Raw genomic sequence first — 17615 nt, 5'->3', positions numbered from 1 at the left:
TTGTTGCATACATAATCACAATACAATACTTTGACCTTTTTGAATTCTGTGCCTAAAAATTAGCCAAAGTATAAAAAACTAAAAGTACTACTAAAACTAATAAAAACTAAACTAAAACCATGCAATTTTTAAATAAGAACTAGTAAACACACTCTCAAAATGAATTAAAACTACCTGAAGTAGACGAAATAAAACTAAACTAAAACCCCAAACCATTATAACCCTGATTCAAAGAGAAACAAGAGCAACAGTTACCATATATTTATTGTGAAAACAATACAAAAACGCACTGTACTCTATAAGGAAATACAGTCTTACATGGCATCACTAGTGTCGACTAGAGATGCACCGAGAAATGGGCGGCTGGTCGGAATGGACCATTTGTTACAAATCTCTGAACCTTGAAAAGCCGTTCAGCAACAATAAGATCAGATCTGCTTCTATTCAGAAAGCGCCACCAACACTTTGTGACGCAGACGTTCGTACAAAGGCGAAAATTCAAAGTCAGCCATTTTCAGTGTCAATGAGACGTTTCGAAAATGCCTGGCTTTGCATATCATACTGCTGCTCAGTTTTCTTTTCTGGTGCGAAAAGAGAATCAAATCGCACCCTCCCGTGAGAACTTATTTTCAAATTTGCAAAGATGCTAGTTGAAGTACTAGAAAGGCTGACCATGTAGCAGCCTCCTTGCTCTGTTGAAGCCTTTTGAGCCTTTATCCTAGGATCAGAACATTATGGATTTGGAAATGTTGGCCACCGTTTGGTACAACTTATGATCCGGATTCTCCAGGAGAAACACACAGAGGTTTATGTTTAAAGCACTTACCAGGTCAAATATACTTTTAATTTTTTTTAATTTAACTTTTACTTTACCAGGATTAAAAAAAACATTGATATTAAAGAATTTCAAGGGAGTCTATGCCAAGAGGCGGCATATGTCTGATGTGAGATCCTGTAGTCAGGTTTCTAAAGGTAAATGAGTATTTGTGGCGCAAAGGCTGGACTAAAAATATTAACACTTAATAATGGCTTCTAAAAGATCCTTATGTGTTAAAGTCTTTATTGGCAGATTAAAGCTTTAGAAAAAAAGAGGACTGAAATCGACCACAGATTCTGTTATCGGTGCATCTCTAGCATTGACAGCATCTTTTCACCAGCTTGTGGCACTTTATCACTTTAGTTATGAGAGCAGCTTACAGACGTGTGAGAGAAAAGCACAGCAATCAGCCTTCTGATGGGATTCAGTGATGCTGTGGCAAAGTTTTACTAACATCCGCGTCAGCGTGATTCAGCACGAGCAGCAACACAGAGCAGGCCCAACAGACTGTCGATATCCAAAACGTACATGTCCAGACACCTAAGCATTTTTATTGACTGCCTGAGCTTTGGTGATTTACCAAAAGCTCATTCAAACTGTCACTTGTAGCTGTATTTTTATACACTGACATATGCAGTGGTGAAATGTGTGACAAATGAGATCACTTAATATAGTGGGATCATGTGTGAAATGGCAAATGACCGGCTCAGAGTAGAGGACAAAATCAAGTTTGAACTCTTCAGTGGCCTTCATTGGATTCCTGGCAACGCCAGAAATACAGAAGACAAGCAGAGCAAGCACGCAAAGACACAATAGACACAAACGGATCACAAATGACAGGACTTTGAAGTTAATACATTATAATGCCATTCCAATTCCAACCGAATTCAAATATCAGTGGTAAATAAATATAGGACATTATTTAAATTATCTATGTTTATATAAGACAAGCACAGAGTTTTGTTACGTACTGGGCTTCATCATCAATGAATAATAATTTTCAACCTGTGTCTATCTTTGAACATATTATTGACGTTATTAAGTTTTAAACATTTAATGTGTGTATACTGTCTCTGAATCTGAAGTCGTAGAACAAACTCCAATGGGCTTGTTATCTGCAGCAAACAGAGCGATGGAGTTCAGCAGCAGGCGTGTCAAGGAGGGTCAAGGACTCGGGCCAACTGCAAAAAAACAAATCAAGAATCAGAAAAGGGGGGGGGGGGAGTAAGAATAATAATCTGAATGCTACAACAGGAGGGATGATATTTTACCTTCAGAGGGGACTCTGTTCATCACATGATTCTACAGACTCCAGACTGAAGCGGCTGGTCCTTCCTCTGACCCACAACATCCAAGCTGGACCGCAACATACAACAAGAATTCATTTAAAGAAAGATTCCCCCCAAAACAATTTACTGCACAGCTCAAAACAAGGGCATTCTGAGAGCTCAGTCCTGGGAATGTGGAGTTCGATCTGAAGAAAGGTATGTTTTTCTGTCTAATTGATTAAATAGGGTAGGGTATTGATCAAATTCACATCAGCTCAAGTAATTCACACATTCACAAGCATTGGTTTGATACATTCACGAGGTTACGAAGTGAGTTAGTCCACAAAAGTTGGACTAACTTTTTTGTTAGGGTAAAACCTTTGAGTTTTACCCTTTGAGGGTAAAACAAAGAAGAAAATTCAGGGTCTTCGGGTCTTATGGGTCGGGAAATAAGTGCTGAACACATGAAGAAAAGGGTGTGGAAAGAAACCGACTGAAATCTGTCACTATTCAGAAAAGCTTCCCAGCTTTTATGTGAAAATCACTATCAGCTTTTATAATACAAACTGATAGTCTATAAAAAGAATCCTTGATACCAAATTATTGTGACAGCTTGTAAAACAAAGGAAATCCTCACAAAAAGTCTTAATGTTGCTAATGGCAACAACTACAACTGCGTTTCTAAACTCTCTAATGTCTACTCAGCCATAATCCACAGGTGGACATTTCACTATGAGTTAGCCATGGTCAGGTGGCCTTTGTAAAACTTCTGACAGATGAGTCAAAACAATAACGTAATATAAAGAAAAGGAGATAAAGATATCAAGCATTTTCCCCTATAAACACAATAGGCAATCTGCTCATCCACAAAGGAAGACTCACTGCACAAGACTCCACTGCTGAAGTACAGAATGATGAAGCTTGATTAAAGTTTCCTGCTGAGAATTTGGACACGCCAGTGAAATACTAGGACAATATAGTCTGGTCAGACGAGGCCAACAGTAGATTATTTGGAGGTGATGGGCAGGTGATGTTAGGAGGAAGAACGGTTCTATACTCTATCCAACTAAGCTTTCATTGATTTCAAAAAATAAAGCAGAAAATCTGTAGAAAGAACTGAAGAGCGGTGTGAAAAAGTATTTAATGCATTTCTGAAAGTTTGTTCAAGTTACCATAAACTCTCATGTGTCGTTCCAGTTTTCACCCTTAACTTCATTTGTAGTCTAACTCGTTTGTGTGGGCTGCTGCCGACATCCGGTGTAAATCTTGTCTCAATAACTCCATGAGAAATATTTAAACTGAGAACATGATCCATACTCCTTTTCACAGTATTTCACATGGTATACCTAAAAAAACTGCTTTTTTTGTGTTTTTTGTTTTTCGAAAAACATCACAGGGAAGGGAAGGGGGGGCAGCTCTCACCTGGGAGACGGCCTGAAATGAGTGTCCCCTTCTGAATGGAAGCTGTGGGCGGCGTCTCTTGGATCTGCCATGACGGTAGGCGTGCCGCCAGGTTCGCTGTGACTGGATCTGAGGAGCGGACACATCTCCCTGCCCGACTCTGCGATAGCACTCTGTGAGTGACTCGCCGTCACAATCGGGTTCCCGTTAGGATCAAGGGGGTCCCCCTTATCGCAGCAGGGACTCGGCAGCTCAGAGTCGGCCTCAGAGGAAGACTCCACTACGATGTTGGGCAGAGAGAGGGGCGAGGCGAGGGGCTCGCTGTGGGACAGCTGCAGTTTCATCATGTGGTGGATTACTGAAGCTGCATTGAAGGCTTGCTATTGGACAACGCACAGAGAGAGAGGACTTCATGAAAGTGGAGAAAAGAACAATTACTAATTGTTTGATATTAGAATATAACTCCTTATGAACCCTTTTCATCCGTCAAATTAAATCAGTTGAATGTAGTTTATTCTATTTTTACAGCACAAGTTCACAGTATTATTATCCTTAAGATACTTCATAAGACAAACAGGTCCAGTTACACCAAAATCTAGTTCAGTTCCAATTTTGTTCAGTTGAATCCAATTCATTTTAATATATTCTAATAGAGTAATACTTGAATACAATCACATAGAGTCAAATTCAGTCTAGTTACAATACAATACATTGTTTGCACAATTATGAGGCAGATTGCATGTTTGTGGATTCATCTTATTATGCATTAAAGGGGCAGTATTATGTATTTTCCAGGCACATAGTGCCATTTTATAGCACAATCATGTAACTACAAATGTGACTCAAAAGAAATTTCACTTTGTAAATAACGCCTCCGTCTCTTTAAGAACTTTTGCTGTTTCCGAAACGCTAACGTTTTTACCAGCGTTGCACTGAGAAGCAGCTCATAATGAGCTCAGCCGGTGTGCAGTACCACCAGGTGTTTGTTAATGACAGGGGACGGCTGCTCTGTGAGGGGAAGCTCTGGAGCTTGGATACTGCCACGCTGAGAAGGTCCTGCACCTCCAGGGCGGAGCTTAGTCCACCCAGGCACCGCTGAATGGTTGCCATGGGAGATTATAGGATTTCTCAAACTCCACTCCAGGTATGTTTTTGATGACAGAACAACATTATACCATGAGGTAAAACTCGAAAGGGTCAATTTCACATAACACTGCCCCTTCAACCTCAGACCTGAATATTTAGTGAAGAAAAAAGGAATGCTTAATTGTGTGCCTAATTATTGGGCAATTATTTGTAGGCAGAACTTTTATGCAGTCAAATCAAAAATGAAGATTTTCCTATCTCACCTCTTTATTTTTATGTATTAAAGTTAAAATAAACTATTTTAAAGCTGCAAATAGAAATTTCTGGGGGAAGTAGCAAACATTTATTTTTATCAGTCTTTTTTGTGGACTAAGTAAGTGTATCTTCAAGATTATAACTGCTCATTAGTATTTATTGTTTATGTTTATTACTATATTTTTTTATTGCTGTTCTGTGATATGTCCCTGTCCCCCCTCTTCAGGGATCAATAAAGTGTCATTATTACCTATCAATTATCTTAAATCTAATTATGGTATTAAAGCAGCATGCAGCAGGGTCACTAACCTTCCATTTGGTTTTGACAAAGTTTCTCCCCATCTGTTCACAGACAGACTGAGAAATGTCCATGTCTTTGGCCGTGTTTTCGGCAATCCTGAAATCACATCAGTAGTACATGTTAGCAGGAACTCGCTGAAAAAAAGATTAAAGAACCTGTTTGTGGTTAAGAGGGAGAACTCACCACGGATGCCGAAGTGCCTGTTCAGTAGTGAAGCGTTTGGTGGGGTTTTTTTCCATCATGTTCCGAATGAAGTCTTTGGCTGTTGACACATGAGGCAGAAACCTTACGCTTGAGAGCGCTAAATCTGAACCTGTTTAAACATCTGCAGTCCTAAACATGGCACTGGTGTTATTTAAGTGTTTTTTAGAGTCACTAATTTAGATGGCTAAGAGTCACTGAAATGTCCATGGAGCAGACTAACATTCCAAATGCTCCATTGTAATTGCAATGTTGTGCAAACTGATCCTGATATGATATGATGGTAATTACAACAAGAAAACAAAATGCACAGAAATATTTGTTGTATCCCTATATTCTGATCAGTTAGCCAAGCACGTAGCATAAGCTGAATGTTTAAATCCATGTTGTAGATTTTGGCCAAGACACTGAATTCAGCAAACAACACAAAGGCATGTGAAAGGCATGGCCTGAGTACATTTAGCATAACAGTGGCAGAGAGTGTGCTATGATTTGTTTGACGCATTTAGTCTGAGAAAAGTATCTCTGGCTTATAATACACGGTAGATTCTAGAAACATCGTGCTAGAAACATCAGAGGGAGGCTTGGGGTCTTTCCACTCCCCCGTTTTATGTTCCACCTGTGAGGTTGGAGATCGGGAGGAGGAGCAGGCCCGTGGCAGGGACCCATGCTGGTGGGCGCCTCTACCCAGCGGCAAGTTGGTGGTTCTCAGTGTCCGGGGTTGGCTGCTCGGTTATGTTGGCTCCCTCCTGGTGGCTGCTTGATGAAGGCGAGGCCCCCGGGTTTTTTGAGCCTCTACTGGAAGGTGGCATGTCCTTGAGGCCCTTGAGTCTCCGATCTCTGGGATCTGCTCTGGTGGAACTTGTGGGCCCCTCACTGCAGTCCACTGGGGCTTCTGCACTGCGGCTGCAGCTTGGTTTTACGACCGGGGCTGCAACTGTTTATCAGGTGGATGATTAAGTCGCTACTCTTGTGTGTTTTTGAACGTAATCATTATTTCAGGTCTTTTATTTCCACATTTCAAACCTTTTGACAGGATGAATTTTTATGCTTATTTATGACATGTTGCTGCTTCTGGTTAGTGTAGAATGTCTGAAAGGAAGAATTGTTGGGAAGAAAGAAAATCTTTGAAAGGGGTTGTAGCTGCTGGTGTTGCTGTGGTAATCTGATGGAACATTGTGAGCGATTAATCCAGAGGTTGTGATGTTTATCCAAGGTTACAACATTATGACAGGAGAATTATTATACGGTCGAATTGTACGTCAACAAAGCATCTGTCCCAGAGTAACCGAGGTTTCTGGAGCCAGCAAAGGCCTGAGAGCTCTTCTTCTCTGATTTTAATCACTGATACAAACAACACCTCATCTGTCAACAAACTACCTGAATAATAATCACAAGGTGACCTAAAACAAAACACAGACAAAATGTCACCCATTATCTTCTATATAACCATTTATCTGTCTACAGTGCTATCAAGTGTAAGGAAGGTAGGTGCTAGCTGGCATTCAGTGTGTGCAGCAACTATATCTGGCTTAATCCAGCAGGTCAAACCACTATAAATGTCTCCAGAGGCTGATGTCACGGTATGCTTGATTAAATATCCTAATCCTAAGGATTATGTGAACAAATCCTGCCCTATGTAAGCCAAAGAGAAGCAAGTTTATTTATATAGAACAGCTGCCACACAAGGCAACCCAAAGTGATTTTCTGATCACCAAAGAAAGGACAGAAAGAATTTTATTCTTAAAGTAATCTGAAAAGTCATTGCAAGGCTTGTTGGGTCAGCGTTCCGAAGGGCCAAGTGGTGAGGGGTCTGTCAGCCAGCTTACTTTAGTATTGGTGTTTACACTGGTAATACAGACAAGTTGCGATCTGAAAGACTTCTTTTCTTACCTGACTCAGAGATGTCATCCCAGAAAGGTGAATGGAAGGCATACTCGGCCCTCATGATCTTTGAAAACAGACGAGTCTCGTTTTCTTCAAAGAACGGAGGGTAGCCACAGAGTCTGCAGAATATAGAGCAAAATTAGCTACGTCATTTGTGCCTTTGCAGTTTTCTGTCTCATGTAATTTACCATCCCAACAGGTAATGTGACCAATGGATCTGAACAAAAAAGGTTGTACGAAAGTGAAATTAATTGGATGAAAGTTCTGTGATTTGTAAGATTTGTAAAGTGCAGACCTAACAGGTGTCCTGTTGACAGTTTCCCCCAGCTGAGCTATGAACACCTGAACCTCCTTCTGACTCACTGAGGGCCTTTTGGCTGCTCCTGTGTCAATGCTCTCCTCCTTCTTTCCATTTCCATTTGATGGATTGAACAGAGCTAATTCAAATTGCATGGACTGTTGTTCCAGGCTGGACAGTACCACAGTTGGTAGCACTTTTGCCTGGGTTTGAATCCCGGCCCAGGGTCTTTCTGCATGCAGTTAGCATGAGTGGGTTTTCTCTGGGTACTCCGGCTTCCTCTCACAGTCCAAAAACATTGCCAGTCCATGCCCTGCGATGGAATGGCAACCTGTCCTGGGTGTTGTTGACCGCTGGAGATAGGCAACAGCACCAGTCGCAACCCCACTAGGGATAAGTGTGTAAGATAACGGGTGGGTTATAACCTAACCCTGCTTTAAGCTTTCCTCCCAGACCTGTAATCCTCGGTTTTCATTATGCTTTTTGTTCACCACTGTTCTCCAACGGCCTTCTGCAACAACTGGACTCCTCCATGTATATACTGCTGAATTTTAAACTTTGTATACCGCCTGATTGAAAAACTGATTGTCAGTTGATCTCAAAATGCAAGAATAAGAAAAGAAGGATTACACAAAAACATATTTTTCAACAATTGATGAAAAACCATAGAATAAAACTGAACTAAAATTATCAATAAAGGTCTCAGCAATGAGTAGCCTGACCGTCTTCTTGATCACTTCAAAATATTTGCATAGACATTCTTGAGCCGATTGTTTCCCATTTTGATGGACGGGCCAAGAGACACTGAAGGGCAGGTACAGTCAAGTGCGAGGATGACCAGAGGGGTGTGGTCAGGACGATAGAAAGCACACTCTTGTGGTTGACGTTCGGGATTTAGCTCGCTTGATTTGGTTTGGCAATTTACAATTTACTTTTATGGGTAGAGTTAATTTAAAAACCTGCCTTTCATTTGAAACGTTATCGGTCAATGCTTGCCGCAGAGGATTGATCAAAAGCGATCAATGCTCAATGCTGCCCTCTTTGGGCGGAATGGCAGCACTGAGACGGTTTTAGGCAAAATATTGCAGAATTAAACATAAAAATGTAAAATTTTGCACAGAAGCTTAAAGGTCCAATTTATAGTTCACCGAGGTGAAACATACTTACAGGATGTATGTGATAACTCCGATGGACCAGCAGTCCACTGCTTTGCTGTAGGGCTTCTGAGCCAAAACTTCAGGAGCTTAAATGAAAAACAGTGGACAACATTCAAGTTAAAAAGCACTTCCCATCAAGAATGTCAAGCTATCATGTTACACAAAGAATACTGTTGGCATGAAATAAAGTAATTTTTTTTTTACAGACCGAAGCCTCAAATCTCAGAGACATAATTTAGAATTTTGTGAAATTTGCTGTATGACAGCAGTGTTAAGTTATATAAAGTAGTTGGTTTGTGTCAGTGTTTACTGCTGAGGATTTTTGTTAACTTACTGTTATTTGGAATTTTGCCACTAAAAGTTTAACAGGAAAAACACAGCTTATGTTATGAAATGTACTATAAAGGTGCTATGTGACTACAACTGAACAAGTAATGACACATAGTTGGATTTTGTATTGATTTTTGCGAGAAAAAAAATGTGCAAACTCAGCTTTAACCCTTAATACTGGAAATCAATGGGTCTTGTAAAAGTTTGCATCTCACTACCCTGTGATTTTAGTGACAAAAAAGATTCTGTTTAACTGTCTGACCTGTTTGGTCTTTTCTATTTCTTGAATATTCTAGCATTTACTATAACATTTAGTACTTCTTTTTATGTCAAGAGAATAAAAGTTTGTGACTTCATTTAATGTTCTATTCTGTTCATGTAATTTATTTTTACTTTACTGGAGTTTTGAACCATTTTTACCTCTGAAATAAACTTCTAAACATTGACAGATAAAAATTATACTCCAAGATAGTAATTTGTGTGTAAACAAGTTGCCTTCATTGGTGGTGTACTTTACAAATGAGCAGATTCTAATTTCATCTGGAGTTGCACTGCTGAAAATCAACAAATACATTACATGAAGGCAGTATTCACACAAGGTTTATAAAGTAGGCAAACCTTAAGATTCACTTACCAACATAACCTGGGGTGCCACAGGCTGTAGACATGACTCCATGCTCAAGTGTCTTAGACAGACCAAAGTCACTGACCATGATCTTAGCATTCTCGTCCATGTTGTAGTACAGCAGGTTCTCAGGCTGTGCAAACAGATGAAGAAACAAAAAAGATGAGAACTTTACTAACTTCATAAATACCTGGAACCACAGGAACCAGATTTTATGGTAGTCGAAAGTATAGCGGCCTAACTATGGAAGTAAATATGTGTCTCTAGGAAGATCAGGTTGAACATTTTGCGTTTGAATTTTAAAAACTTGAATTTTTTATGTGCACAATCTTTTAACACTGAAAAATTAAACCAAAAAACCAGCTACTGAAAATGTGATCACTTTGAAATAGTTTTTTTTTAGTTTTTTTTTTAGCTTGAAGTAAAAATAAGAAATGAAATTTTAACCATGTCAAAAAGAATAACAATGAAATTTCCTTTAGGTTAAAAATGAATTCTGAATATATTTTAACACTGAAAGAGTAAGTACAAATATACAACATTAAAATTTCAGTGGCATTTTATTTATTCAAAGCCTTGTGACACATATTTATACCAAACATTTAATTACCCATGTATCTGGTAATCACAGCCGGCCTACTTTATTTGCTTTAGTTTTATCTACCATAAATAGTGAGCATTTGCAATACTAATTTAAACAGTTTTTCATTATTATTATTATTATTATTATTATTATTTCTTTTTTTGCTAAAAAAAAAAAAATAAAAATGTGGATGTGACTTTTCAGTGAGTCACTGAACATGATCTTTATAGTGAAAAGTGTGAAGAAATGACCAGACACACGAATTCCAGTTTTCAACTTGTGAAAGGTTGTATCTGCACAGGCTGTGTGTGTGTGTGGGGGGGGGGGGGTGGCGGGGGGAGTGTACATGTGTGTGTGTGTGTTTACCTTCAGATCTCTGTGCACTATGCTGTTTTTATGAAGATAGCTGACAGCCTCCAGCACCTGTTTGATCACTTTGCTGGCGTCCTTCTCGGTGTAAACCCCTTTGTCTAAAATGCGATCGAACAGTTCACCGCCGGACACCCTGTTCATGCACACAGGCAGAAAAAAAGGAAGGTCAGATTTTCGACCTTTCTAGAAATCTGCTGTGATGTCTTTAATGTACGAGCATTGATTTTTCTGCGTCCTTTGTTCCAAGGCATTTGTCATTAGCTGATTTTTTTTTTATTACATTTAAAATTTATTTTTATCAGAAGCTATAGCTAATTATAATCAACATTAGCTTTTAGGTAATGCCTTTATTAGTAATAGCACACTGAAAATTTTGCTATAAAACAAAAAAACAAAAAAGATGTTTAATATGTGATGTTTTTTTTCTCTTTTTTGCTATTGTTCAATATAGTGATGTGATCAAAGGAATGAGTCCACTTACAGTTGCATGACAAGGTAGTAATGTGTTCGGCTTTCATAAAAATCCTCCAATCCTACGACATTATCATGTTTTATCCTGGAAGAGAGACAAAGACAAAGATGCATTTTAGCTGTTGAACCTTTATTTACAAGAGCTTACTCAAAAAGATGAGTTAAAAAAAACAGTGAAGAAAAGGAACAGTCAGCTTTTTCAGTCTTTCTGTTTACTAAAATCTGATTCAAATCCTCTCCATGAATTACTCTGATAATGTGTGAATTTTACCTCTTCAGTACGTTGATCTCGTTTTCCAGATTGCTGTGAGTGAGGTGCTTCTTCTTCAGACACTTCAGGGCGTAAAGCTGACCCGTTTTCTTTTCTCTCACCATGTAAACCTCAGAGAACGACCCCCTGCATGGACAGAGAGGCCACGTGAAAACAGTATCCGTTTCTAACAATAGCATTTACTTAAATTACATACACAACACTTTTTTTTGTAGTTGTTTGGTTCATCTTAGCTTTATCGTCAGTTTAGATGGTTGGAAGTAGAGTTTTTTAAAGTGTTGGCCACTGTTTAACAGCAGGTCAATGCCTCAACCACACCTCTAATTCCCTAACACCCTATTTCTTACCATTTTCCAAGACCTCTACATGGGACACACAATTATTAAACACGACATCAACCTCATTTATTGATAATATTTCAGCTCTACAGAGACAAAAATCCCTTCCATCGGCCCCTGTGCCACTGTCTCCAATGTGAGAAGACTTCTCCTTCATGGGCTTTTTACTGTAAGTGCTATATTCGAGCTGAATTGGACCAAAAGGTAAATGCTTGTCCACTCAGATCATCAGGCTGTGTTCGCACTGATTACCAAAGTGCAAACAAACAACCAAGAAATGATGCAATTCCTTCATTAGCTCCATTTGATCGCAGTCCAACATCCATTTATCATCTACAGTATTCAGAATACATTCATGGCCATTTCCACAATATAAGCATGCAGAAGCACTATTGCACTTGTCCCAAATCAAGACTAGCTTTATTGTTAAAGGGTGTTGTTGTGCAGCAGGGATCGCAACAATGTTTAGCTAATTCGACTCTTAATAATTATGATTCATAATTTATTATTAATGAAATTATCAATGAAGTTAAGTTTCTTTTAGATAAAACAAAGTCTGGTTACCGCCTGATGATCAGGAACCATTAGCCAAGCCCATTCAATGCACACACACCAGAACAAACCTACCCAAACATTAGCCTTACAATCAAAATATTTTGCTAACTTTTTTGGTGACACTAACACTAAAATATACACAGTATTGTTCTTACTAACTCATTACCTCTATTTGTGTTTGCAATGTATTCTGATTTAGACTCTGAAATAGACTAAAGTGCCGTAAAAATAAACATTTTACAGATTTTTTTTTTCATTGTTTTCTCTTTTTCAGTACAGAGATATGTTTGACATTTAGGGACTATATATGTGGACTGATGAGACAAATTGACTTTTTTACATGTATGAATGTATACCTCTGACGTGTACAGATTATTTACTTTTTCACAAGGAGCCAGTTTGGCTTGGAAATCTTTTTTTTTTCTGAAATAACATCACTGAACGCTTCATTCTGTCGTTACATTCTGTCGATATAAAACATCGCCTGGTTCTGCTCCGACTACCTCGCTTCACACTCATTCAGCACGGACTCACTCAGTCAGACTCCTAATCCTCTAATGAAGTTGTGCTAGGATGTTCCAGCTCAGTTCCTCTGACGTAAGCTCTCAGACACGCACAACACACACACACACACACACACACACACACACACACACAGGACACATTCAGAGCCAGGTGAGAAATGTGCAATAAAGCAGCTTTCAACAACAGGAGTGAGTTCATCCACACACCTGTCAACTGTGTGATCCAGGTGACTGTCCTGGCTAACAAAGCTACCATGCAGTCTCAATCTGGGCTAATGAAGCATGTGATGCAAATTACAAGAGAAGGCAGTTTTTTTTTTTGTTACAGTGGGTTTGATTGGCTGTCCTTATTGTCTCAGTGCTCAAATGAAATACAAAAGGGCCACTTAATCGTAACAACAAAAGCTACAATATGCTTTTGATTAATATAACTACATGATGACAATAATAAAACACATTTAGCTTAGTTCAGTTTAGTTTGTTTGCTTATAGCATAAACAAGTAACTATGTTAAAGTTAAACTAAACCCCCCCAAATCAACTCTTTTTTGTTGATAAACTGTCTAACTAGGTTATTGAATGGAAGTCATCAGAACATGGTTCCTCTATTAACCATTTAACAATGTTTTACCAATGTTGAACTGAGAAGTAGCTCCTATAATGAGCTCAGCAGATGTGCAGTTTCACCAGGTGTTTGCTAATTGCTGCTGGCTAGTCTGAAGGAGCAGAAGGGGGAGAGACCGTGTGGGAGGGGAGCTCTGCGAGGTGCAAGCTGCGAATCTTGGATATTGCAGCTCTGATGAGAAGCTTCGTTCGGTCCACCGAGATGGGACCAAAGCTTTTACACAGCTGAATGGTTGCCATGGAGATATAAGGTTTTCTCAAACATGCCTGAAAGAATCAAGGCAACACTTCAAGTATGTTTTTTTTTTTGTTTTGTTTTTTTACCCCTCCAGGGGGTCTTTTGTGGGCTCTAGTGTCCCTTATACGACAGTAGGCTGACAGGAAACGGGGAAGGAGAGGGGGGAAGACATGCGGCAAATGTCGTCGGGTCCGGGAGTCAAACCTGCGTTGTTGTTGTTATAACGCCGTATGTTGTTTGCGGCTGTGGTTTCTCAATGGTTGTTTTTCTCCCTTTCTGCAGGTGTGGAAGCAGACTTTCTAGGACGTTACCTTGTCTTCCTTTCATCCTTTTTTCCTTTACTCTTATCCCCTTCTCATTTAAACTTTTTGCCCCACCTATCTCCCTTTCTTTTCCATCCAATTGTACATTACATTTGAAGTAAACCCAAAACAATTTATAATAATTTTTTTTTTCATTTAAACATCAAGTGGAACATAACAGGGAAAGCTGTAAAGCTCCACTTGTTAAAGTAAATCAGTTGGGCTTGTCCTTGGCACTAACGAAACAAAACTATTCTGAGAACCAAACTGCCAGACCGGACATGTAAAAATGGAAAAAAAGCATATTTGCATGAAGATTGTGTTTAATTTGTTTAGTTTGTTTGTTTATAGCCAATGTAAATGGCCAGGTGTTAAGTCACTGTAGTACAGAAGTACTTACGATCCCATTTTTCCTTTGAAATCGAACACATCCTTGATGTTGCTGACATTTTTCTTCCAGCTGCAGATGATCTCCTTCCGCCCCATCTTGGCTCTGACGTTGCCGTAGACTCCTGCAGGACGCATAGCAAAACCAGCAGTTCTTACAAGTCCTCTGTCATAAGCTACACCAATAAAAATGTCTTTTATTCTGACAGTATGATCATCATGGAAGTACTGAAGCTATTGTATTATCTAAATATAATATTTGTGTTTTGGAGCTGAAGTGGTTTGTGGTTCTGATCAGGATGTCTCTTGGGAACCTCTGGAGGTTTCCCCCAGCATGTCCCACCAGGAGGAGACACCGGGTCAGACCTAGAGCGTACTGCGTGGACAATGTGTCCCTTATCACCTGAGAACACCTGAATGAGCTGGGATAAAAAATTTGGCCAAGTAAGTAGTTCCATAAACTGTTTGACATCCATAAAGGTATTCATTGCAAATCAGTGTTGAGCTCAATTTGTACAGTTGAAGAGTCAAAGAAAAGCTGACAAATAAAGTCAAGTAACTGCCAATTTACTTACTTATCTATTTATTTATTTTACAAATGTTGGTTTCAAGGCAGTTTTCAGCAGAATTATTAATCTGTACATGTCTCAGAAGTCACCCCACCCCATCTCTGTTTATATAACCAGCTGCAGACAGGTCAGTTCCTACTCAGTAAAGCTCATTTGTACCCATCACTTACACCAGATTCAAAAAAGTACAGGATTAGAGAGATAAATAGCTGGTTAACTAATCCTCCCATTCATTCCCTCAGTCCTCTCTGCTCCGCCTCCTCCAGCGCTGTTCAGTGGGACAGATTAAAGGCTATTTGACCCCCAGATCAGAGTTCTTCAGTTATTTCCTTAAAAGATTAGAAATGTGTACCTTGTAAATAGCGCGACAAACTAGTGTTGCTTGATTTTCTATATATATGTTTTTAAATTGACCATTTATTATCGAGATAACGTGATTTAAAAAAAAATTAACAATCCCGCTGTTTGCAGCTCTGAATCTTTTCTGTATAATTCCGTATGAGCAGATTTTAGTTCAACTAATAACAAAACAACACAACTAAAGTTGTTTTATTATTATATTGCCAAGTAAAGGGGCCCGACCAAACGAGTTTCAACATCTAATTGCAGCCTAAATCCTTTACAGACTGTCTTGTTCAACATTTTATATCGAAATTTAAATCATAATGACTAAGACTAAGGCAACAGCAAATTAACTACGAAATAAAAACGACTTTTAAAAAGCAGAGTTTGTCTTTATGTTGTCCTGATATAGAGAAGCAACTAGTCCCCGGAGTTACTGATTACAGACTATAACTTATCAGAGCCTTTAGGTTCTAAGACACTTTCAAACAAAACAACACGCAAGGATGCGAACACTGAACAATATTATATATATATATTTAATATATATATATCTTATTCAAAACCCCTAAGCTGGAAGTTTTGTAAATGTGTCTCTTACCTGTGGCGCGTGGCAGATGCGGTGACTTGAGGAATCCGCGCGCGGCTCTGTGTGGCCGGGGCGGGGCGGAGCTTCATTCATTCACATCTCGCGCGCGGCCTGAAAAACGTGTACAGGGCTGGAAACTGCGTCACGTTTTTATCATGAGGGCGCTTTTGTTTGGTTGCTACCTTATGTCCATTTGCTGAGATCTCTTCTCAGTGTTGATTATTCAGACGCCTTTTATATGTGACTCGTTTGGTAGCCATGTTTTATTTACAGGTCTATGAAAAAATGAAGAGCCCGCTGCGCAGAACCCCAGTGAAAACCTGGTTATTCCAACACATATTGATTTCTGAACTCTTCCCGGGTGAAAACATCAGCATTGCTGTTTCAAAATGAATATGAATTTGTTTTCTTTGCGCTGTTTGAGGCCTGGAAGCGCTGCATCTTTGCATCTTTTTCATCATTTCTGCCAATAAATATTACATCTTTGCTTGGTATTTTGGAGACATGTTGTCAACATGTTGGAGACATGTTGTATGTGTAAACAAAAAGGGATTATGCAAATTAGCATGCATTTCATATTCAAATATCACACTTACTTAAATTTATGTGATGTGTATTATGATGGAGTATGGCCTCTCTGACGTATCCTCTCTGAAAAGAGGGTTACATATTCATACGTGCAAAATAAATCCATTACAAATGTTATTATGCACCGGAGACGGTGGGAAAGATTACCTCAGTACTCTCTACAATGCACCCCCAACTTTGACTTTGACTAGGCCAGTCTAGCACATGGATATGCCTAAAGGGCAGAATAATGATGATAATCCTTCGGTACATTTTTAAAAAATGATTTATTGTGTTAGCGTGAAGATATCCAAGTCTCTCTTCCTGGTGTTTTGAAGAGAATAGAAATAACAGTTACCGTCCCTCAACGGGGAAATGGCCGCCTGCAGTGAAACCGTTACATGCGAACTGGATTGCTGTCGTCGCGTGGACTGCTCTGTTGGATCCGCTGGTTATTATTCTACGATCATCTGCTGAACGTAGATCTTCACATGCGCACATAAGCTGTTCAGGACCGAACAGCTGCGGCCAAGCAAAACAGCTCGGCAAAAACGCACCGTGTGATTATGACACAGCGAGTCAGCATAACCACCCTGCTGGCTTTATCACACAACCAATGGGATCTCTGCAACAACAAGCTCTGCTTAACGAGGCACTTTGTGCGGTTCTAGACTAACGGAGTAGCGCTGAGTGTGTTTGCAGCTATCGCAGGTTCACACATGTTTCACTTCGAGGGATTCTCTTCGAAACTGACAGTATTTCCTATAGGCCAGTGGTTTCCCCCCGGGGAAACAAGATATGTTTGCACTGAAAGGAGATTCTGAATGCTTAGGACTGTCAATCAAATCCTCATCATAATGATGAGTGGGATTTTTTAAATCATTTTGGGCAGGAATAAATGAGGTCTCCTCAATACTCAACACCGGAAATTACATTTATTTTATATTTCATAAAAGATTTAAAAGTTGTTGGGTTTTTTTCATTAGTTGTTTATGTGGTTATATTTATTAAAGTTCGCTTTGTTGTCAGAACTGCTATTAAATATTCGCAGGCCCGAATAGCACTCCCGATCAAAATCTGGGAAAATGTCACGTATTTACATCTCGTGCTGCTGGATCATAACCAGAATGCAGGTTAGGTTTCAAAATGAAGAAACGGGAGCAAGGCACACAAAAGATAGAGCAAGAAAATGACTGAAAATGACATTTAAACTTTTTGGAAAGGTCATTAACCATTCGTTTGACTCAGGTGTGTCGGA

General features: G+C 39.3%; 1 protein-coding gene across 5 annotated transcripts in view; it reads right to left on the bottom strand.

Annotated features, from left to right (window-relative positions):
* Positions 1-278: 278 nt before the first annotated feature.
* The window catches only part of camk1 (calcium/calmodulin dependent protein kinase I), an 18005-nt gene continuing 668 nt past the window's right edge, over positions 279-17615 (bottom strand). The window contains exons 1-16 of one of the 5 annotated variants that reach the window (XM_023325016.1): positions 16716-16903; positions 16526-16592; positions 16387-16441; positions 15803-15901; positions 14304-14415; positions 11324-11449; positions 11063-11137; positions 10576-10714; positions 9636-9759; positions 8682-8757; positions 7223-7335; positions 5312-5390; positions 5137-5224; positions 3508-3866; positions 2089-2173; positions 279-1998 (exon numbers count right to left, since the gene is read on the bottom strand). In XM_023325016.1, the coding sequence (XP_023180784.1) occupies positions 2110-2173; positions 3508-3866; positions 5137-5224; positions 5312-5390; positions 7223-7335; positions 8682-8757; positions 9636-9759; positions 10576-10714; positions 11063-11137; positions 11324-11449; positions 14304-14389 (1329 nt within the window). In that variant the 5' untranslated portion in view covers positions 14390-14415; positions 15803-15901; positions 16387-16441; positions 16526-16592; positions 16716-16903 and the 3' untranslated portion in view covers positions 279-1998; positions 2089-2109. Of the gene's footprint in view, positions 1999-2088; positions 2174-3507; positions 3867-5136; positions 5225-5311; positions 5391-7222; positions 7336-8681; positions 8758-9635; positions 9760-10575; positions 10715-11062; positions 11138-11323; positions 11450-14303; positions 14416-15802; positions 15902-15972; positions 16247-16386; positions 16904-17615 lie in introns of those variants that run through there. The other 4 variants (XM_023325015.1, XM_005814298.2, XM_023325017.1 and 1 more) reach the window with 4 other exon arrangements.

This window comes from Xiphophorus maculatus, chromosome 20 (assembly GCF_002775205.1).
Source record: "Xiphophorus maculatus strain JP 163 A chromosome 20, X_maculatus-5.0-male, whole genome shotgun sequence".
Lineage (NCBI taxonomy): Eukaryota > Metazoa > Chordata > Actinopteri > Cyprinodontiformes > Poeciliidae > Xiphophorus > Xiphophorus maculatus.
Note: the sequence above shows the minus strand (reverse complement) of the source record. Positions and strands in the feature narration are given on the sequence as shown.